The sequence below is a fragment of the Perognathus longimembris genome, chromosome 7 (genome assembly GCF_023159225.1).
Source record: "Perognathus longimembris pacificus isolate PPM17 chromosome 7, ASM2315922v1, whole genome shotgun sequence".
NCBI classification, from domain to species: domain Eukaryota; kingdom Metazoa; phylum Chordata; class Mammalia; order Rodentia; family Heteromyidae; genus Perognathus; species Perognathus longimembris.
The window spans coordinates 76,291,343-76,314,952 of NC_063167.1; the positions used below are offsets into that span (position 1 = coordinate 76,291,343).

Genomic DNA, 23,610 nt, shown 5'->3' on the forward strand with positions numbered 1-23,610 from the left:
GCAATGCAAGCACTCTCACACTTGAACAACTTTTTTGCTTTTTAAAATTTTCCACATAGGATCTTCTGTTTTATTCCTGGGGCTAGCCTCAGACTACAGCAGCTGGGTTTATAGGTGTGTATCATCATGCCTGCCTTGTTGAGACAGGATCTCTATTAATTAATTATTTATGTATTTGTTTATTTATTTATTTTTGGCTTGGGTTTGCCTAGAACCATAATATCCTACCTCTCCCTCCTCCTATATAATTAGATTATAGGCTTGAACTTGGCCTGCTTTGGCATTATTCATTTCTAGACTTGGTTTTGGAAATACCATAGAAAAAAATCAGATTTTTCCTCGTAATAGCTTTTTGGATGTTTATAGTAGATTCTTTACTCACAGATGAATCATCTTATCTCTTCAACTATTCACTTGTGAATAGCTTCAAGTTACCTTTCATTATAATTACTTTTCTTTGTATATCCTTTATCAATATCCTACCGTAAGAAGTTTTCTGAAATTGAGTATAATCAGGTGTGTTCTCATCAGTCCCAAGTTTCATAATCTCCTTTTTCTGTACAGTGCACTTGCTTAAACGTGTTATAGACTGGGGCAGCTGCATTGCTTAGATTTTCTTTTCTTTTTTTTTTGGCCAGTCCTGGGGCTTGGACTCAGGGCCTGAGCACTGTCCCTGGCTTCTTTTTGCTCAAGGCTAGCACTCTGCCACTTGAGCCACAGCGCCACTTCTGGCCATTTTCTGTAATATGTGGTGCTGGGGAATCGAACCCAGGGCTTCTTGTATAGGAGGCAGGCACTCTTGCCACTAGGCCATATCCCCAGCCCCTTGCTTAGATTTTCTTCCATTGAATTTTTAGAATCTGAAATCCCCTGTCTTTCAAGTGATAGGAGAATGTGTGTGTCTCACACAGAACTTATGCTATTAGTATTTTAATTCATATACACATCATTGTCTATTATTAGATTTGGCCCTGCTATTAAAAGTTTTTGCATCCTGATTTAGATAATCTGTATAAATTACCATTGCATTACTATGATCATAAACATAGTTAATCAATGTGTTATCATTACTTTACAAGAAAAGGAGCCACAACAATTGCAAAGGACATTATTTTGTATGTTGTTGGTTGATACTAGATCAACTCATTATCAAATAATGTTGAATGTATATACTAGTAAGGAAAGTGACCTAATTGGACTCTGGTTTATCTTTGTTTTGTCCATAGAGATAACTTTAGAGAGGATCCATGCATCTTGAAATGTAGCAATGATGTGATTATTAGTTTGTTTTGCTGGTTATTTTGGAGACAGAGTCTCATGGATTTTTCTGCCCTGGCTGACTTGGAATTGTGTTCCTCTGAATCTTAGCCTCTGGAGTAGCTAGCCAGGATCACAGGTGCATGGTTTCCTTTTTTTTAAAATGCTCATTTATTTGCTCTTTCTTTAATTGTTAGAAAATTAGGGGAAGTTTCAACTGCTTTAGTGCCTAGCTTTATCTTGCATGCATATATATATAGTGTGTGTGTGTGTATGTGTACGTGTGTACACATACACATGCACATATACTCTTCTGTCCCAGCCATGGGACTCACAGCCAGGACTTGGAACTTGGAAGCGTTTCCACTGACAGAACCAAGAGGTTGTGGGGTGAGGGAATTTGGAACCCTCTTTGGTTCCATTGTGGCTTTATGGTGGAAAGAGAAAAATAATACTTAAGGGTTCCAGGTTGGAAACTAACATTTTTTTGTTTTGTTTTTCTAGAAATACTTTGAGCTGTAGTGTTTAGTTTCTATAACTCTTACTGGAATCTTTGAGTACACTGTGGATTAAATTTTTTTTAATGGGCGTAATCTCAGATCTTGAATATCTATAGCTCAGTTTGTTGATGAGATAAAATCTCTAACCTACTACTATGTTTGAATTATATTTGTGGGAACTAGCATTAGAATGGTGAGGTATATTTACAGTGTGCTTTATGAATTTACAATTTACCAAGCTCTGACAGGTAAAATGATTTGTTTCTTGGAACATTATAAAAATTGAGCTCAGCTGGATGTCAATGGCTCATGCGTATAATCCTAGCTACTCAGGAAGCTGAGATTTGAGGATTGAGTTTGAAGCCAGACTGGACAGGAGACTCTAACCTCCATTTAAGGAGCAAGAAGCCAGAACTGGAGATGTGACTCAAGTAGTAGAGTGCCAACTGTAAATAAAAATAGCCAAGCTGTGAGCATGTAGCTCTGAGTTTAAGGGACAGTACTTTCTTCCTTCCTTCCTTCCTTCCTTCCTTCCTTCCTTCCTTCCTTCCTTCCTTCCTTCCTTCCTTCCTTCCTTCCTTCCTTCCTTCCTTCCTTCCTTCCTTCTCTCTCTCTCTCTCTCTCTCTCACACACACACACACACACACACACACACACACACACACACATGAGTTGACATCTCAACTCAAAAATTATTTTGCTTACATATCCATCTATCCACCTACCTACTCACCCACCATCCAGGCTATTTTTGAGCGCATAATCCTCCCACCTCAGCCTTTTGAGTATTTAGAACTACAGGTGTGCACCATCATGCCCAGTGAACTCAATATTTTTTCCTATTTAGAACAGTTGAGAAATAGTTTTAGATTACTCTCTAATGAATCCAAAATGATTATACTCTTTATATTATATTTGCACCAGTGTTTATAATACTCAGTTACCTTTCTATAAGAAAAATTCATCATTTAAAATTCACTTTTTTCCACCAGTATTGGAATTTTGAGGTTTTTGATTCAAGATCTTGTGCTGGCTAGGTAGACAGTCTACCACTTGAGTCCTGCCTCCAGTTCTTTTTGGTTTTAGTTTTTTTTTTTTCAGGTAGAGTCTGGTGCTTTTGCCCAGGAAGACCTTAGACCATAATTCTCCTATTTATGTCTTTCCTTGTAGAGGGGATTACAACACATCACCATTCATCGGCTTATTTTAGAAGTAGGTCTCACTAACTTTTTGCTGGGCTGTCCTTGAACTTTGATCCTCCTATTCTCTGTCTCCAGAGTAGGTAGGATTACAGCCATGAGCCACCTGTCCCAGCTCAAGTTTTTAGCATTATTTACTTCTAATTGGAATGAAATAGATTACAAAGAAATATTTTACTAAATTTTTAACAGTCTAAAATGAAGTATTCCGAAGCTACTTGCTTTTCTTTTCTGATTTAGTGTACCAAAATATAATATTATTTATTATTTTCTATATAAATTTTTTAAAGAGAGACTATTTGAATGGATGATTGCAGGAGGAGGAGGATGATAATAGGGAGAAAGAGGGATGTTGTGAAGTGGAGGCCATCCTTGACCAAAAACATTTGGAAGCCTCTGCTTAAATTAAAGTGACAGCAGTAGTTCAGAAGAGTCAGACAACTTTATTCTTTAAAAAAAAAAAATCTTTGTTATTATTATTTATGTGCCCTGAGGAATCAAACCCAGAGCCTTATACATGCTAGGCAAGCAGTCTACCACTAAACCACATTCCCAGCCCCCAGACTACTTTATTCTTTTTTTTTTTTAGACTACTTTATTCTTGATATCAGCTGTTGGCTTCTCCACTATTGTGATCTGATTTTAGTATAATTTCAGAAAAATGAATTGCTATAATTTTGTTGTTGGATCAATTTGCCTGTAGGCCAAACAACAGTTGAACCTGCGCACACATATGGCTGATGAGAATAAAAATGAATATGCTGCACAGTTACAGAACTTTAATGGAGAACAACACAAACATTTCTACGTGGTAATTCCCCAGATTTACAAGGTAAGTTTTAGCCATTGGCTTCATCTAGTTTGAGTGCAAAGAATTGGTGTTTAATTTTCTTTCTTTCTTTCTTTCTTTTTTTTTTTCAGTTCTGTAGGTCAAACCCAGGATCTTGTGCAGGTTAGGCAAACATTTTACTACTGTGCTAGCTACACAGGCCTAAAGTTTAAATTTTAAATCTTATGCATCAAAATATTTCTAAGTTTACTAGTTACCAAGAGTGGTGATGAGGAGTTGATTTAATTTGATGAGTAATTTTTTTTTATTTTTAAACCATAATTTTTTCTGAACTATTGTTATAATTAGCCCACTAAAACAATGACATTTTTGATGAATTTTAATACTGTGTCATCAAGTATGTGACTTTAATAGGGGAATTCATTGAGATTGCATATTGTAATCTGTTTACCTAGAATTGGGATGTAGCTTTTTTTTTTGCCAGTCTTGGGGCTTGAACTCAAGGCCTGAGCACTGTCCTGGCTTCTTTTTGCTCAAGGCTAGCACTCTATCACTTTAGCCACAGCGCCACTTCTGGCTTTTTCTATATATGTGGTGCTGAGGAATCGAACCCAGGGCTTCAAGTGTGCTAGGCAAGCACTCTACCACTAGGCCATATCCCAGCCCCAGATATATAGCCTTTTGATCTCACATCAGTGTTTTTGGCATTAGTACAAGTGGCAGGAATAAAAATAAATTGTTTCTGCTAGCCTGATTTCTGCCTGCTTGTCTTGTTGCCTGTTAGATTACAATTAAATTGTAATTCAGGATCATCCTTTAATGATAGCAGATGCCAAACAGGTAAAGACCATAGACCTTTATGATTTTCCTAGTGGGAAGAGAAATTAGGGGAAAGAGATTTAGTAAAACCGTTGCATTGAGTTGTATCTAGGATAATGGCGTTAATGTGGATTGGCAGCCTAGTGATACTTATTTTTCCTTTGTAAGGCATGATGGAAGTACAAAGGAAACAGCCTGAATTGAATATCAGATTCTGGTTACTTCATCTGGAGCAGCAAGCCTGCCTATCCTCACTGTAATGCCTTTCTAGGCTTATTAGCTGTCTTCATAGTCTAGGGAAGCGACAACTTGGAGATATAATAACTATCTTTTTGTGTTTTAGGACCTGATTATTTTGTTTGGAATTCACTATGGAATAATCATGGTATTTTTCAATGCCAGGAGCTTTTTTTTTGGCCAGTCCTAGGGCTTGGACTCAGGGCCTGAGCACTGTCCCTGGCTTCTTTTTGCTCAAGGGTAGCACTCTGCCACTTGAGCCACAGCGCCACTTCCCTAGCCCTCCCCCCCCCCCCCTTTTTAAATGCAGGTCTCTTGCCACTAGGCCATATCCCCAGCCCCTGCAGGTCTCAAAATAATTTCCAGGGGAGCTGGGAATATGGCCTAGTAAGAGAGTGCTTGCCTGGTATGCATGAAGCCCTGGGTTCGATTCCTCAGCACCACATATATAGAAAAAGCCAGAAGTGGGCACTGTGGCTCAAGTGGTAGAGTGCTAGCCTTGAGCAAAGAGAAGTCAGGGATAGTGCTCAGGTTTGGAGTTCAAGCCCCTGGACTGGCAAAAAAGAAAAAAGGAAAAAAAAGAAATTACAGGCTTTGGAAGTAATTACAAAGGGACTGTGGTATGAAGGCTATGGGAATTTGAGGACTTAAGCAATGTAGCTGCTTACTAGGAAAGCCAAAGGTTATTGTGGGCAAATAGCAAGTGGTGTAAATAATACCATTAAGCTAAACTAAGAGATTAGAGGTCTCAGCCATATAGGTAGGGTAATGCTTAAGAAACAAAGGTCTTTGGTCTTCAAATGGAATTTTTTCTGGAAGCATAAGAGCTACCCTTGGGAGCGAAAGGTGAAAGAGGTATGGTCAGAAATGTGGTAGCTGGTAGGAGTCATTTTAGAAGATGAAAACCATCGTCACCTGGCTTTTGTATGTACTTAAGGCCTGAGGATTTCTTCTTTCTTTTGATAATTTTTAGGAAGTCTCAGATATTAAGTATAGATAGCACTTGTCAAGAAGTATTAGGGTAGATATCTTTAATTATTTGAGAAGGCATTCACTTCAAAGTGATAAAAAATTCACTTTTTCTTTTCTTTTAAAAAAATTCTTGAGTAGCAATTACAAGAAATGGATGAACGAAGGACTATTAAACTCAGTGAATGTTACAGAGGATTTGCAGACTCAGAACGTAAAGTTATTCCTATCATTTCAAAGTGTTTGGAAGGAATGATCCTTGCAGCAAAATCAGTGGATGAAAGAAGAGTAAGTACTGATAAGTCTTTGAATAAATGCATTTCATTTGTGTGTGCATTAAAGTTAATGAAGTGTGATGAGAAAATGATAAGGTGATCTTCGTTCTAAACATATATATATATATATATATATCCTGGGGTTTCTGTCTCTGAGCCTCTCTGTGTTGAAGGCTTGCATCTAGGGTTCTACCATTTGGGCCACAGTACCACTTCAGCTTTTCTGTTTATGTGATACTGAGGAATAGAACCCAGGGCTTCATACATGCTAGGCAAGCACTCTTAGCACTAAGCCACATTCCCACCTCTAAGTTATTAAGTTATATTTTTTAGGACAAAGTCTCACAACAAGTTAGATTCTTTGGACTCTAAGTTACATTCTGTAGGACAAAGTCTTTGCAATATGTTAGACTCTCTGGATTTTAAGGACTATTCAAACTGTTCTGATTCTTAAAAATGTGTATTTCTAGCTCTCTTCTTCCTGCACTCATTTTTCAGTTCTAATCCAAGAGTAGCCTGTGAATTGTTTGTTACAAATTGTATTACACAGTCTAGTGAAAGTTTAGAGAAGGACCAGTAGATGTAGTTAGCAGAATGACTTGAACACGGGAGTTGGTGTTTAAGCTGGATCAAAAACCATGGATCAGGGGCTGGGGATATGACCTAGTGGCAAGAGTGCTTGCCTCATATACATGAGGTCCTGGGTTCAATTCCCCAGCACCACATATACGGAAAACGGCCAGAAGTGGCGCTGTAGCTCTGCTAGCCTTGAGCAAAAAGAAGCCAGGGACAGTGCTCAGGCCCTGAGTCCAAGCCCCACGACTGGCAAAAAAAACCCCCCAAAAACCATGGATCAAAAACTTTGTATGGGGGCTGGGGATATGGCCTAGTGGCAAGAGAGCTTGCCTCCCATACATGAAGCCCTCGGTTCGATTCCCCAGCACCACATATACAGAAAATGGCCAGAAGTGGCGCTGTGGCTCAAGTGGCGGAGTGCTAGCCTTGAGCAGGAAGAAGCCAGGGACAGTGCTCAGGCCCTGAGTCCAAGGCCCAGGACTGGCCAAAAAAACACAAAAAACAAAAAAACAAAACTTTGTATGTAGAGGGGCTGGGGATATAGCCTAGTGGCAAGAGCACTTGCCTCGTATACATGAAGCCCTGGGTTTGATTCCCCAGCACCACATATATAGAAAATGGCCAGAAGTGGCGCTGTGACTCAAGTGGCAGAGTGCTAGCCTTGAGCAAAAAGAAGCCAGGGACAGTGCTCAGGCCCTGAGTCCAAGCCCCAGGACTGGCAAAAAAAAAAAAAAAAGTGAAAAACTTTGTAGGTAGGGGCTGGGAATATGGCCTAGTGGTAAGAGTGCTTGCCTCATATACTTGAAGGCCTGGGTTCAATTCCTCAGTACCACATATATAGAAAACGGCCAGAAGTGGCGCTGTGGCTCAAGTGGCAGAGTACTAGCCTTGAACAAAGAGAAGCCAGGGACAGTGCTCAGGCCCTGAGTTTAAGGCCCAGGACTGGCAAAAAACAAAAACAAAAACAAAAAAACAACAACTTTGTATGTAGAGGAAACAGGAAATTAATCATATTGCATCCTAATTAAGGTGTAACCTTAGCTATGAGAATTTGGGTACTTGAACAATGTAGTGGCTTCCTAGGAAAGCAAAAGGCTATTGTTGGCAAATTACAAATGCCAAAAAAACTAGTCTTGTGTTTGGTGATTTCTCAGTAAATATGGATTGTCCAAAAGAAAATGATTGGCTGAAAATGAAAATATAAGGGAGGAACAAGAGAAAATAATTAGTTTTGTGGGAGTGACACATATGTATCACATATTTTAGTCTTTGCAGCAAGCTTATCAAAAAGATATTAGCAAAGATCCTTCTAGTAATTAGTAGAACCCTTAGATTTACAAAAGAAGCAAATTTTTGGCTTCTTCAGTTGGGAATTCCAAAGTACCCACCTATGTGTTGTGTATGTATGTGTATGTGAGTATGTGATACATATATGGGCAATTTGTAACCTCAGGTATTTTTTTATTGGGATTAAAATACTAAGGGCTTCCTATAAATTCACAGAAAATTATTTACATTGAACTTTTGGTGATTATAATAGAAGTATGTCTTTAAACTTTTATTTTCTTATATTGATTAAAGTTTTGCAAATTGATGAACAGATGAAATGGTTTAATAAATTTGTTTCTTGTGTATAGGATTCTCAAATGGTGGTAGACTCCTTCAAGTCTGGTTTTGAACCTCCTGGGGACTTCCCATTTGAAGATTATAGTCAGCATATTTACAGAACCATATCTGATGGGACCATCAGCACATCCAAACAGGAGAGTGGGAGGATGGATGCCAAAACCACAGTAGGAAAGGCCAAGGGCAAATTATGGCTCTTTGGAAAGAAGCCAAAGGTAAAAGTCATAAAATTCCTACATATGAATGAGATTTTCTTAGTAAGTCAATCAATTAATGTAGACATTGACTGGATAAGAACTTACTGTTAAAGGAGGATAAATATTTTCTGTTTGAATGATTCAATTAACCATTTATTAGAAAGTTTATACCTTAACAGTAAAAATTATTTCTGTATTTAGCATTTGACCACCACATAATGATAAAATGAGAATATTAATTAAGCTGTTAATTTCTGGTTAAATTATAGGCTTTTTGAAATTTCACTTGCATATAGTTTCATCAGCATTTCTAAGGAGACATGATTGGACTAAAAAAACCACTAAAATAGCCAGACATACTTAGAATGAATGATTAATCAAGAGTAGCAATGTCAAATTAGATCATGTAGCCTGGACTGACAAAATTACTTCTCTCATCCATATGATTTTTCAAATGAGAAGGGAGGGGCTATGTTTTTTATTAGTTGAAATAAAAAATGATCTCTAGTTTGCTAAGAAAACTTTACTCCTCTGTCAAGCTCATACTTTTCATGTGCCATTTGTTTTAGGTAGGTAAATAGCCCAGTAGTCGTCAAATGGATTAATGAGTGGTTTGACATTCACAGTTTAGTGACGGTAGTACTGTCATAGCAAGGAGACTAGATGGATACCTTTAGTCTGATGGATGTGCTGCACTTATAAAGAATACATGATAATTGTAATTCTTTGATCTTGGCTCATGACTATAGATATAATTCAACTTGATTATGGATAGCTATAAATACTTTTAAAAGCATACTTAACATTTTGATCAGATTTTATTCATGCTTTTAATAATATTGTCCAGTCAAGAAGCTGAGAAATGAGACTTTTATTATTATTATTATTATTAATTTTTTTTTTTTTTGCCAGTCCTAGGCCTTGGACTCAGGGCCTGAGCACTGTCCCTGGCTTCTTTTTGCTCAAGGCTAGCACTCTGCCACTTGAGCCACAGAACCACTTCTGGCCATTTTCTATATATGTGGTACTGGGGAATCGAACCAGGGCTTCATGTATATGAGTCAAGCACTCTTGCCACTAGGCCATATTCCCAGCCCCTCCCCCCTTTTTTTTCTTTTTTTACCAGTCCTGGGGCTTGGACTCAGGGCCTGAGCACTGTCCCTAGCTTCTTTTTTGCTCAAGGCTAGCACTCTGCCACTTGAGCCACAGCGCCACTTCTGGCCATTTTCTGTATATGTGGTGCTGGGGAATCGAACCCAGGGCTTCATGTATAGGAGGCAAGCACTCTTGCCATTAGGCCATATTCCCAGCCCGAGAGACTTTTTTTTATAGTCAAAGTAGCTAGAGGAGTTTGAAGTGTAAGCAATACAAAGAATTACTTTAAAGGGGGTGAAATAAGTGTAATATTCACATAGTCTGAGAGGGGAAGCCATGCACATAATGAAAATATCTGGTCTATTTTTTATAATAATCAATTACAATTTTAATATTGTGTTGTAACATTAGCCCTGTCTGCTGTCTTTCTCTCTGGACAAGTATAGGTTAAGTGTGCCTGTAAAAGAATCCATGGTGGTGCTAAATCTCTAGACAACAAAAGACAATTTAAAAGTTTATCTCACACTATTCTCTCTAACATGATAATTTCTGTACTCTATATTTCTAGTCTATCAGCTTGTAACAAATAATCAAGTGAAATGGTATAGTTTTAAAAGTAAAATTAACTTTTAAAATGGTAGATTTGGGCAAAAATATGTTTTCACTTTTTAATAATATCTTAATAAAAATTTTATTTGAGTTATATTTTGTGAAAAGTATGTTACCAAAAATAAGAATTTTCATTTAGGAAAGAACTATGCACATTGGCTTATTGATTCCTTTCTTTATTTCCATATTAGCCACAGTCCCCACCCTTAACCCCTACTAGTTTATTCACATCCAGTACTCCTAATGGGTCCCAGTTTCTCACTTTCTCCATTGAGCCCGTGCATTATTGTATGAATGAAATAAAAACAGGGAAGCCCAGAATTCCTTCTTTCAGAAGCCTCAAACGAGGGGTAAGTTTAATGATGGGTTGAAATGCATGATGGCCTATTGTGTGTGTAGTGTGGCTTTTAATACTCTCCACCCTCATTATAAGGCTCTCTCCTATAAATGTTTAGTGTTACAAACACCGCAGAATCAAGTAGAGCTGTCCCAAGTTAAAAACAACTCCTCTTTGTAACATTTGAAATGCTCAACTCTAAAAGAAATGGTATTATAAAGAGGGTGTTGGGTACAATCATATTTTAGCTATTTTTTTTGTTTATGTGAAATCATATGTCCACCATTGTCTTGTAATGTATTTACATTTTTAAGACTTTCAGTAATTTGTCACTGGAGTTACTCTTGTAATAATTTGTCACTAATGCTGACTTCACCTGACAATTTAAAAATATTACTTGGTTGACAGTAAAATGTCATGTTTGATTTTTAATTGCCCTTCTTACTTTTAGAAGCAGAAAACATAATTTTGAATAGCTTAATAAAAAAAACTAGGGTCTGGTGACATCTGTTATCTCAGCATTTGGCAAGTCGAGGCAAGAGAATTGTAAGTTCAAGAATACCTGGGGTGCCGGGAAAGCAACTGTGTTTTGAGGCTGTCTCAAAATAAAAGTTTAAAGATAGGCATATTAAATATAAAGACTGCTTAGAAATCAAATGAACATATCTGGAGGTACTTTGGAAATTACAAAACCTAGAAAAATACTTAGGTATTACTGAGTAATGTTTTTATGGAATTTGCTTTCTTAAACTATTTTTTAAAAATAAACAATTTTTTATTAGAATTTTGCCTTTATTCTTTTCTTTAAAAAAAATAGGCTAGTTTGTGACATTTGTATTTTTCAGAGAACTCAGCCATTGAGAATTTACAGACTAGAGCTGAGAATGTGGCTTAGTGGTAGAGAGCTTTCCTAGCATGCATCAAGCCCTGGATTTGATTCCTCAGTACCACATAAACAGAAAAGGCCAGATGGGCATTGTGGCTTAAGAGGTAGAGTGCTAACCCTGAGCAAAAGAAGCCAGGGACAGTGCTCAGGCCCTGAGTCCCAAGCCCCAGAACTGGCAAAAAGAAAAAAAAATTACAGACTAGTAAAATGCAATTATAGCATTGTTTCTTAGCAACAGCTATACTGTTCTACTGATAAATTATTACTCTGTTAGTGAACCTACCCCTCTGTCATTTCCTATCCTCTCTCCCTCCCTTTGTGGGAGTTGACCCTAAAGCTTTGTGTATGTTGAACACTTGTTCTACCACTGAACTCCTAGACCCCTAATTCTTACTTATGTTTGAGTTTTAAAGTGCATTCTTAATATTTCTCGCCTAGAGTTTATCTTCATCTGTAAGATTTGCCTGTCATTTGGAAAACCTAAATTTGATAATCATAGATGAGAAATCAGTGTCTTATCACTGTCAAAAGTGATTATGTAAGGTGTGGTAGTACATCTATATAATGCATGCCTCTAATCCCAGCACTTAGAGATGGAAGGTTTTGGATCACGAAGTCCAGGCCAGGATGAGCTACAGAGTGAGATCTTGTCTCAACCCCTGCCCCCATAAAAAGAAATCTAATTCTTAACAATAGTACACTAAAATTGTTTTTTTTTCCCTTTTATTTCTCGCTGTCTCTTTTTTTCCCCGCCTTTCCCCCTTTTTTTCCTTTAGCTTTTTCTGACATCAAATTGCATTTTAGACATGTTGAACTTTGCAGGTAGAATTTTACAAATGCACTAATTAAAACTATTGACTTGATCATTATTAGTTTTATTTTATTTATTTTATTTATTTTTGGCCAGTCCTGGGCCTTGAACTCAGGGCCTGAGCACTGTCCCTGACTTCCTTTTGCTCAAGGCTAGCACTCTGCCACTTGAGCCACAGCGCCACTTCTGGCTGTTTTCTGTATATGTGGTGCTGGGGAATTGAACCCAGGGCCTCATGTATACGAGGCAACCTCTCTTGCCACTAGGCCATATCCCCAGCCCTAGTTTTATTTTTTATATGTTGCTTTAATTTTAAATATTCACATGTTGGCTTTATAGGGTCCTGGTTTTAGAAGGCTGAAATTTCCTCCTGGTTTTAGTTTTAGTATCATATCAAAGAAGCAAGCAGCATGCTTTGAGACAAACCAGTTGGGTAGTAGATGATGCACAGATGGACAGTGTACTACTGTGTTGGATTATTGGCGTTGAGGTTTTTTGTTGTCTCAATTGCTTGCTATTTGGAATTTTACTAGATACTATTTCAAAACTAACCCAGAGGTCTTTTTCTTTTACTTTAGAATTTTATCAATACAGAAAAACTCAGAAAAGAAAGTAAACTTTAAACTTTAATAAGTCATCTTTTTTTTTTTTGCCAGTCCTGGGACTTGAACTCAGTGCCTGAGCACTGTCCCGGGGCTTCTTTTTGCTCAAGGCTAGCACTCTACCACTTGAGCCACAGCGCCACTTCTGGCTTTTTCTGTTTATGTGGTGCTGAGGAATCGAGCCCAGGGCTTCATGCATGCTAGACAAGCACTTTACCACTAGGCCATATTCCCAGTAATTTATGTGATTGTGACATGGGTTTTTCTACCTGTTAACTTTAGGTATTGAGGTTTCTTGAGGCTCATGGGATATTCAGAAACTTACTTTCTTCTGTATTTGTTGGATATTGTAGTGTCTACAATTCCCAGTAAGGAGATGAGGATTATCGCATGAGAGCAATGTTTTTTGAGCTTGGCATTGGGACCAGTTGATTTTTCTGAGCAATAATTTATTTTCTGTGACTATAGTATAAGCTTTAATGGATATTTGGGGAACATACCCATACTTAATTTTAATATACAGACTAACATTTTTTACCTTAAAATACCACTTTTGGTTTTCATTAGATCATCTCCCACCCCCCCTTTTTTAAAATTTTTTTTGGTTAGTAATGGGGCTTGAACTCTGTCTGGGCCTGGGTGTTGTCCTTGAGCTCTTTAGCTCAAGGCTAGTGCTCTACCACTTGAACCTCAGCCCCACTTCTGGTTTTCTGGTGGTTAATTGGAGATAAAAGTCTCAGGGACTTTCCTGCCAGAGCTGGCTTGAAACCACTATCCTCAGATCTCCATCTCCTGAAGTAGCTAGGATTACAGGTGTGAGCCACTGGTGCCTGGCAAAATCATTCCTTTTTAAAGTAATAGATTTATCTAGCAATAAGAAGTGCATATTTTGTGCTTTAAATTATTCATGACCTTCTAGACTTCCAGAGGGTTTTTTTTTTTTTTTTGGTTGTTGTTGTTTTGTGGCTTGAACTCAGACTTGGGTATTGTCTGTGAGCTTCTTAGCTCAAGGCTAGTGCTCTACCACTTGAGCTACTGCTCTACTTTTGGCCTTTTTGGTAGTTTAGTGGAGCTAAAGCATGCCTGGCTGGGCTAGAACCTCGATCCTCAGTCAGATCTCAACCTTCTCAGTAGCTGGGATTACAGGCATGAGCCGCCAACACCCAGCTTCCAGAGTGTTGTTGTTGGTTTTTTTTATAGATACATTTTAAAGTATATTACTGATTTCCTCTTTAGTTCTTTTGTATTTATTAATATGCAGTGATTATATGAAATTTTCTAGTCTATTAGCATAGAATAATCTGAGAGTGCAGTATTTTTGTATTGAACATGTTTTACTTTAAAAATACATAATACATTTCTAATAATTTTTTTACAAAGAACTGAAAATTTCAGTTGATAGTTCACAGTAAAACTACATTAGCTAAAATGGAAACTTGTATTTCAGTTGTAATCAATCTATATATCTTAGATATGTCAACTGTCAGAAATTACCAAAAAACCTGCTTCACTGGAAATTTAACTGGTGATAATTATCGTAAGATGTAAATCAAATACTTAATTTTATTTTTTTGTACTATATGTAATTTTGTTTATAGCATTTGGAGAATACCATGAATATCTTACCTTAAACCTTTTATATTTCCTCACTGTTAATTTCATCATAGCAAAATAAATTGTGTTTTTTATTTCTTAAAACTACTGATAGTCTAAAGAATGTTAAAAACTTAGTTTGGAAAGATAATGTATAGCAAATGTCATCTTATCTTCATAACCATTAATATATATGGCCAACTCATCAGAGATAAGGGGTAGATATTTTTACCAGATATTTATTAAACTTCTTTCAAATTTTTATATGAAATTCTTCCTGACCATTTTCTGTTTCTTCTTAAACATTATGACTTAGAAAACAGAATAAATGTAAAAAAGGGATTTTTATTGTTATACTGGGAATTGAACTCAGGGTCTTGTACATGCCAGGCAATGAGTCTACTACTGCTATTCATCTCTAGCCTGAGAAATGAAAGATTTAAGGGCTGCTGGTCAAATGTGTGAATGTGAAGGTTAATCTTGTAAAGCATGCTGCATATCTGTGCGCCTGTGTGTGTGCGTGTGTGTGTTACTCTATTAAGAACACTGGTGGTTGGTCTCTTCAGATTGTTATTTTGTATTTTGAGAAAGAATAAATCTTTTTCATTTTGGGTTTGTTTTTGCTTTTTTTGTTTTGTTCGTCCTGGGGCTTGAACTCAGGCCTGAGCTCCATCCCTAAGCTTATTTTTCTCAAAGTTAGTACTCTACCCAAGAATAAATCTTATTTACTAAAAGTTTTTGGTGTTTTTAATGCATATTGATTTCAGAGTAAAAGCTAAAATAGAAACTATTTTTAAAACTAAATTCAGCCTATATATTTGTCTGTTGGGAGGTATGTATAGGGAATTTAATTCTGGGTAGCTTATTTATTTTGATAATGTATTTTATACATTAAAAATAGTATCTTAAAACTAAAAAATGCTACACTTGCATTACTATGATATATTTAATTTCACAACAGTGTTTCGGAGTATAAAAATTCAGATGATAGTGTTTTCTTTAATTGTTGGGAAGGCCATTCAGTATTTCACCCAAGATTTTCTTTTTAAATAGCTAATTATTAAATCTTTAATATTCAGTTGTTCAAATACTAGCAGTTTTTGAAAATGAAGAACAAGTAAAATCTACCTATTTGAAAATTCTCTTAACTTAGGATTTTACTTTTAAAACATGTATGTTTCTTTCTTCTTGTGTATTAGAGAGAAACTTAATTAATAGATCCCAAATTGTTGTAGAGCTCTATAAAATACCATGAAAACAATTCTGCATGATTATTGATATAATGATTATTTACTTTTGAGTGTTAAACTTAGAAAATATCTGCCCATTATCATCAGTGTGTGCTGCTTTTTCTTTTTTGCAAGTAATTTGCATTTCCAAAATGTGCTTAAAATTGTTTTTTTTTCTAGCATAATTGTTTGGATTGCAAAATTTACATGATTTACTTTAATATTTTAAGAAAATAGGTTATTGCATCTCCTGTATTACAGTTTCATGTGAATAATTTACCATTTCTTTCTGTTTTCCATTGAACTATTCAGTGGTCGGTGAAGATGGTAAGCCTCGTGTGCTGATCTATATACTATGCCAACATTAAAAAAATCTCTAAACATTGTTTTGTTTAATTCAAAACAAGTGGTGAAATACATCCCACATTTTCACCTTGTATGTGTTTTTTGTTTTGTTTTACAATAATTCATAGTCCAATATTATTACAAGTACCTCTGGATGTCATGGATTAGAAAATGTGGTTAACTGTCATCAACCCTTTAAATTCTTAAATGTTCTTGGTTGGAGTCCTTGTCATGCTATGTAGCAGAATAAATTAAGGTGAAACAGTATTTTTAAAGTGACATAGTAGAGCAAGAGTTCATGTTATGCAGAAATAAACTATTTTCTCAGCACCCTTTCTAATGATACAGATTTGATTTGTATCTTATTACAAGAATTGCTAGAATTTTTCAAAAAAGTTAGAAACAGATTTTCTAGTGAAATTTAATTTATGGAGTCAATGGTCTACTACTGAATGGGAACAGAAACAAACAATGGAATTATCATGTAGGGGTGTGTGTGTGTGTGTGTGTGTGTGTGTGTGTTGTTGTTGTTGTTGTTCCTCTGTTTGTTTATTTCAGATTGGTGGACCTACTTTTTGAAGAACTAATCCCAAAGTTATTGAGGCTTTGCATAAGAAGAGGGACTTTAATAGACAGTTACAAATGGGCCTTTCTTTATACCCATAGGAAATGCAGTGATTCTGTCCTTTTTTCTGTGTAAGAATATCTTATAATGGTAAACTGGGGTATGAAATAGCTACTGCAGTAAAGTTGATAACAGTGTTTGATTAGGGATAAGCAGAAATGTGATGGTTTTCTGAAAAAAATATTATATTGCATTCCTGAAAAAAAATCTACATTGAAATGTATTTCATCATTTCATAAAATATTTCTTCAAGACTTTCAGAAATATTTTTACAAATATGAATTAAGGCTGGGTGCTGGTTCATCCTAGTGACTCAGAAGGATAAGATCTGAGAACTGTGGTTCCAAGCTAGCCCAGGCAGGAAAGTCTTTGAGACTCTTATCCCTAGTTAGCCACCAAAAAGCCAGAAGTCATGCTGTGGCTCAAGTGGTGGAGTGCTAACCTTGAGCAGAACAGCTCAGAGACAGAACTCAGGCCCCGAGTTCAAGCCCTAGGACCAGCACACAGTCAAAAAAAAGTTTATCTTTGACACATGCATAATAATTTAAAGAACAGAAAATTTTAGCATTCCTTTGATTAGGTAGATTGATTGACATAGTTATTTCTGGTAAAGGCAAACCAAACTATTTAGATGGGTGCTTTGCTTTTTGCCAGGAAGCCTGTTGAGTGCTCCCTGGTGTATAAGCCATGGGGGAAAAGAGTCTAGAGATTCTGTTTATATTTGTCATGGGTTATTCTAGAAGTGAGGTTTTCCTTTCTAAAAAGTAATATGTAAAGTAATCTTATAAAGAGTAATGTGCAGCTATTCTATAGACCTAAGTGTCCCAAACAGCAAAAATGCATTTTAGTTTGGAAGTTCATTTCAGCAGCACCTTAAAAATTCTTAAAATAACATTTTGAAAAGGGAAGAAATATATCAATTTTTGGATTACATACAAAGTAAATATAGCTTTATATATAATTAAGTGGATCCAGTAATTGCTAATATTGATTCAGTTATACTTTCTAGTAGGTAAATGCAAATTAATAAAATAACATTGAAAAGGAAAAAGAGAGCCAGGAATGGTAATATAGCACTTGGGAGGCTGAAACAGGAGATTTTCAAGTTCAAAGCAAGGCTAGACTACATATCAGATCCTGTTTCAAGAAAAGAGGAAACTTTTTTTTTCAGATTTTTAAAAATTTAATATTTTTGTCAACGTGATATACAGAGGGGTTACAGTTATGTATGTAAAGTAGTGAGTACATTTATTGTCAAACTTGTTACCCACCCCTTCATTTTTCTCCCACCTTCCTTCTCCCAAACTTCCTTCCCAAGGAAACAGATTTTGAATAAAATTTTACTCTATCAATGGTTTTTTAAAAATTATGTAGTTTTTTTAATATAAAAATATTTAAAAAATCCAAACACCAAGAATACTTCATGAACCAGGTGATGGTGGCTCACAACCTAGCTCCCCAGGAGGCTGAGGTCTGAGACTTGAAGTTTGAAGCCAATCTTGGCAGAGAAGTCTATGAGACCCTCTTCTCCAGGTCACACGCACACACGTGCGTACACACACACACACACACACACACACACACACACGCGCGCGCGCCCCCCCCCCCCCCCCCCCGCTCCAAGTGGTTAGAGTGCTAGTAGCCTTCAGCAAAGAGGCTCAGGGACATCACCCCGGCCCTGAGTTTAAGCCCTATGACTCGACCAAAAAAAGTATATAATATATTTTATGCAATTTTATATATAACATAATCTGTGAAATTATCACAATGGAAACACCTTTGTACTATTAATTAGTATTGTAATAAAAAAGGAGAGAAAAGGATTAGATCCTTTGTATTTTTTCTTTCAGGAACAGCTGAGAGATGTTACTTGATTTTACATATGGAAAATAAGAAAATATACTCCATGTGTGAATACAATTTTTTCTCAATTGATTTCTTACCTCTTGCTTTTTAATGATTAAAATTTGTTTTAATTCTAAAGAATGGTTTAATAAGTATAATCACTTGAAAGACTATATAGTATTGAAGTTCATTTCATTAGTTGTCTTGTGAGGTAAGTTGTTTACTTAGCTCCTTGTGCAAAAGCTTGTTTTTAGTTTGAATGTTTCTAGTATTTTAAATATGGCAATGAAACACATGTAAGCATATATGTAAAACAATAACTTAAGTAAATGAGAAATGTTACATGTTTCCATGTTGTTGGTGTTACTGTTAGAAGTTTCATATGTACTCATTTTAATTATGCCAAGACTTGAAAGTAATGTGATATATGTGATGACCAATTACATGTATTTGGTGATTTTTTTTTTGCCTATTCTATTCATGGTTTAAAAAAATAACTGAAACATGAGCTTTCCAATATAATTGTTTTCAATAATTCACACATCTATGCAGATTTCTTTTTTTAAATGCTTGAAACTAAAACTTAGAATTTACAATTGGTACATTCTTATTTTGTAACAGGTACATTTTGAAAATAAAATTTTCTGAAAGTTTATTTAATAATAATTTAGATTTTCTTTTCAGGGCCCAGCACTAGAAGATTTCAGTCATCTTCCACCAGAACAGAGGCGTAAAAAGTTACAGCAGCGCATCGATGAACTGAACAGAGAACTACAGAAAGAATCAGACCAAAAGTAGTGTCCCTTTAAGTCCTATCCTATCCTCTCTCTCGAGCTCTGTGTTGAATGATGTGTTCAAATGTGTATGGAGGCCGAGCACTGTGACTCACGTGTGCAATCCTAGCTACTCAGGACCCTGAGATCTGAGGCCAGCCTGGGTAGCAAAGTCCATGAGACTCTTACCTCCAATTAACTACTCAGGAAAGGCCAGAAGTGGTGCTTTAGTTAAAGTGGTAGAGCAATAGCCTTGAGCAAAAGAAGTTCAGGGACAGTGCCCAAGCCCTGAATTCAACCCAGGACTGGCACCTAAGGAAAAAAAAAGTGTGTGTGGAAAGTTTCAGAATCATATATGCTGGGCTGTGGCTATAGCTTAGTGGTAGATTGAATGCTTCTTTTGTGTGGGAGGATGGGGGGGTTCCATCTCTAGCACCACACACCCCCAAGAAAGAAATCCCAATCCAAATACTTTGCTAGGAGAAAAATATGCTCCTAAATTGCAGATTTTTATGATTCCGATGTTTTAGTTAAAAACAAAACATTGGAGAATTTCTTGATGTAGAATTTTGTTTATTAACGTATTTTATGCGTTCCACAAATCTGTAACATACTTAGTGATTTACTATATAGTTTTATATTTACTATATAGTTCTATCTTATATTTTTTACAAGCTTTCATTTAGTTTTAGCATGCAGTTTGAGTTCAGTTTCATTTGCTTAAATTCTTATGTTTGCAGTGATTTACTGTGTATATTTTCACTGAAGATAAAATTGAGGCTTAAACTCTAGCATGAGAAATTAAAGTTTTGTTTTTTTCTAGCATGAGAAATTAAACTTTTGTTTTTGTCCCAGAACTGGGGTTTGAGCTTTGGGCTTCTCACTCTTGTTCAGATTTTTGTTCATAGCTGGTGCTATACTATTTGAGCCACACCTCCGCTTGTGGCTTTTTGCTGGTTATGGAGATCAGAGCTGAGGATTTGTGTACTTTGGCTGCTTTAGAACCTTGATTCTCAGATCTCAGCCTTCTGAGTTGCTGCTAGAGCCATGGATGCCCAGCTTGAGAAATTGAAGCTTTGATATGAAGAATTATGTTTGGGCATGGTAATGCATTCTTGTAATCTTAACCTTTCAGAAGTTGAGGCAAGAGGATCTAAAATAAAGCTTTAGGCCAGACTAGGCTATATAGCAAGACCCTGAATCAGAACAAATAAAACTACCAAATAATAACAAAAGAAGTTTGTGTCAGGCCAGTTGCCTCTGACTTACTCCTGTGAGTAAGCCTCCTCAGGAGGCTGAGAAATTAAGGATCATGGTTTGAAACCAGCCCAGACAGGAAAGCCCATTTGATTGTCTCTAATTAACCAGCCAAAGAAAAAGGCTGAACTGGAGGTATGGCTCAAGTGGTAGAGCACCAGCTGTGAGCAAAAAAGCCAAGTGAGACTGCAAGGTGCTGAGGTCAGACTCTGGTATTGGCAGCCTGTCCCGCCCAAAGATATATATGGGATGTTCAAATGAGATTACATTACAGTCCATTCTCCCCTGTAATAGTTACGGTCTGTAAAGTCACTATAAACACTGAATTACTGAATATGGAAACTGTTCCAGGGACGAATGCAGGGTCAGGCTCTAGGTAGCCACTAGCTCAACATTTTAATCTACAGATACATGGCCTTGTTTTATGTATGTTTCTGTTTAAAGATACCCTATTTAATACTTTGAACTGCACCAATGGTAATTACACCCCAACAAGGCCTATATAACCCATGATTTCTCTGTAAAGGAATTATAGACTTGTGCTTAGGAGTATGGGGTAGCACTTGAGCACCCTGTGTATAGGTCATTCTCAATACCAAGATCACCAACAAAAAGCACCAAAAACAGGACACTTAATAAGTTGCAAAAAGGATACTATTCAGAATATGAGAACCAGAATTCGAAGGCAGAGTATTTTTTGCTTGCTTGACCTCTGCTGACACTCAGTAAGCCTCCACTGTTTTGAAGTGACCAGGAGAGCATTTTGTTTTTGTTTTGCTTTGTTTTTGGTGCTGGTCCTTAAACTCAGGGCACAGTTCCTGAACTTTTGTGCTCAAGACAAATACTCTACCACTTAAGCCACAGCTCCACTTCTTCCTTTTTTGGTTTTAACTGGAGATAAGAGTCCCATGGACTTTCCTGCCCAGGCTGTGTTTGAACCACAATTCTTAGATCTCAGCCTCCTGAGTAGCTAGGATTGTAGCATGAGCCACTAACACCTGGACAGGAAATACTTTGAATACCAGTTTTGGAGTTAACAAATTAGTAGGCAAATTCATAAACATGGAATCTGCCAATAAGTAAAGCCATCTATGTTAATTTTAATGATTTTGAGATGTTATAGCATTTCTTAATAGAACCACATATTCATAATAAATAAATAAAAGTTTGGTTTAATATTCGGTGCTTAGCGCATATAATATAATCCATGCTAGGGCTATCATTTTTTTTATTGAAAGCTTAGTCCCAGATCCTAAGCATTTTACATTCTAATTGGGGAAGACAAGACAGAACAACTTAATTTTTACATAAGCTGGATTGTGGTAGCTGCTAGTAGAGATAGAAATAAACTAGGAAAGTCTAGAGGCTGTCTGCTGCTAGTGGCTCAAGCCAGTGGGGCAGACAAATCTGAGAGATTTCTCTCTCCAATCAACCAGCAAAAAGCTGGATTAGAGGTGTGGCTCAAGTAGTAGTGCTGCAGCCTTGAGAGAAAAAGCTGAGAATTCCAAGCCCTGAGTTCAATTCTTAGTACCATACAGAAACAAAAGACAAAACAGAGGAAAGAATAGTGAATTTTTACTGAGATAATTGAGGAAGACTTTACAGGGGAGATACGAGGGAAGGAGAACTATGGTCTAGGAAATGAATGTTTATTGAGGGGTTATTATGTACCAGGCACTCAGCTAAGCATGGAGCATATCATTTGAACTTCGCAAAATAGCCTTCTGAGGATTTTCTTCTTTCAGGGATGGGGAGCCTTTTTTTTTTGTCTGCCAAGGGCCTTTTGGATATTTATAACATCATCCTCAGATCACACAAAATGATCCATACAGTCAGAAGGTCTGTGGGAAGTTGACTACAAGCATAAGAGAATCATATATGTTTGTGCCTGCCACATCCCAAAAGATTGCAAGGCCTTATGTGGCCTATGGGCTGGGTGTTCTCCAACCTGTATGAAGAAGGATATCAAACAAATACATACCTTGTCTAAAACTAGATCGCTTGTAACACTTAGCTTCTAGGCACTGGCCAGTTTGTCTCCAGAGAATTAAAATTGGAATTGGACCTTAATAGGGAAGGATTTTTTTTTTTTTGCCAGTCCTGGGGCTTGAACTCAGGGCCTGAGCACTGTCCCTGGCTTCTTTTTGCTCAAGGCTAGCACTCTACCACAATGCCACTTCTGGCCTTTTCTGTTTATGTAGTGGTGCTGAGAAATCAATCCTAGGGCTTTGTGTGTGCTGTGCTAGGCAAGCACTCTACCACTAAGCCACATTCCCAGCCCAGAAAAAAGGATTTTTGTTAAACAAAAAAGTGAAGGGGAGGGAGAGGACAATTGGAAGGACAAGAACAAAGGGACAAATGTGTTCCTGCCATGATTTGGAATTATCTCTAATCTAGGGAGATGATTAAAAATTATGCGGAGCATATAATAATAGGATGAGGGTAGAAAGGTATAGGATGAGTAGAGAAATGAATGCTTTTCTGTGGTACTTTGTTGGTGTTGAAAAATTGCCAAAAGTTGTGGAGAAGAGATAATTAATATTAGCAGTTCTATGTTCTAAAGAAAAGTAATTTACATTTCTATGAAGACATCATAGGAGAAGGGAATTTGAGGCAGGGAGACTAGTTAGGGGACTTTATAGATACCACGGGTCTAAACTAAGCATGGCCATGCTATAAAAAGGAGGAAAGTGTAGAAATGTCCATTTCAAAGCTAGTGTAGGACCCCTTTTAAAATTTTAATTAATTAATTTTATTTATGTGGTAGTGAGGAATTGAACCCAGGGCCTCATGCATGCTAGGCAAAGCATTCTACCGCTAAGCCATATTCCCAGCCCAGGACCCTTTCTTTTTATTAACAATACTGGGGCTTAAAATCAGGGCCTTAGATACTTGCTAGCCTGCTTGAACCAGACTTCCAATCCTTGGTTTTAGGATTTATTTATTTTTTTGTGTGGTTGTTGTTTTGACAGACTCATGTTTTTGCCTGGGACTGGCCTCAAACTATAATCTTACCTATGCCTCCCAGAGTCTAGAACCACAAGCATACACTACCACATCTAGCCCTCTGGCATATTTGTTGAGGTGGGAGTCTTGCTAACCCTTTGGCTGGGCTGGCCTGGCGTCTCAGTTCTCCTGAGATCTGCCTTCTAAGTCT

The 23,610-nt window shown here is 36.9% G+C and overlaps 1 protein-coding gene across 3 annotated transcripts in view; it reads left to right on the forward strand.

Moving 5' to 3' along the window:
- The window catches only part of Fnbp1l (formin binding protein 1 like), a 92,189-nt gene that overhangs the window by 58,891 nt on the left and 9,688 nt on the right, over nucleotides 1–23,610 (forward strand). For 2 of the 3 annotated variants that reach the window (XM_048351988.1, XM_048351989.1), the window contains exons 7-10: nucleotides 3,661–3,789; nucleotides 5,914–6,060; nucleotides 8,261–8,464; nucleotides 19,108–19,217. In XM_048351988.1, the coding sequence (XP_048207945.1) occupies nucleotides 3,661–3,789; nucleotides 5,914–6,060; nucleotides 8,261–8,464; nucleotides 19,108–19,217 (590 nt within the window). Of the gene's footprint in view, nucleotides 1–3,660; nucleotides 3,790–5,913; nucleotides 6,061–8,260; nucleotides 8,465–10,341; nucleotides 10,501–15,920; nucleotides 15,936–19,107; nucleotides 19,218–23,610 lie in introns of all 3 variants that reach the window. The other variant, XM_048351990.1, reaches the window with a different exon arrangement.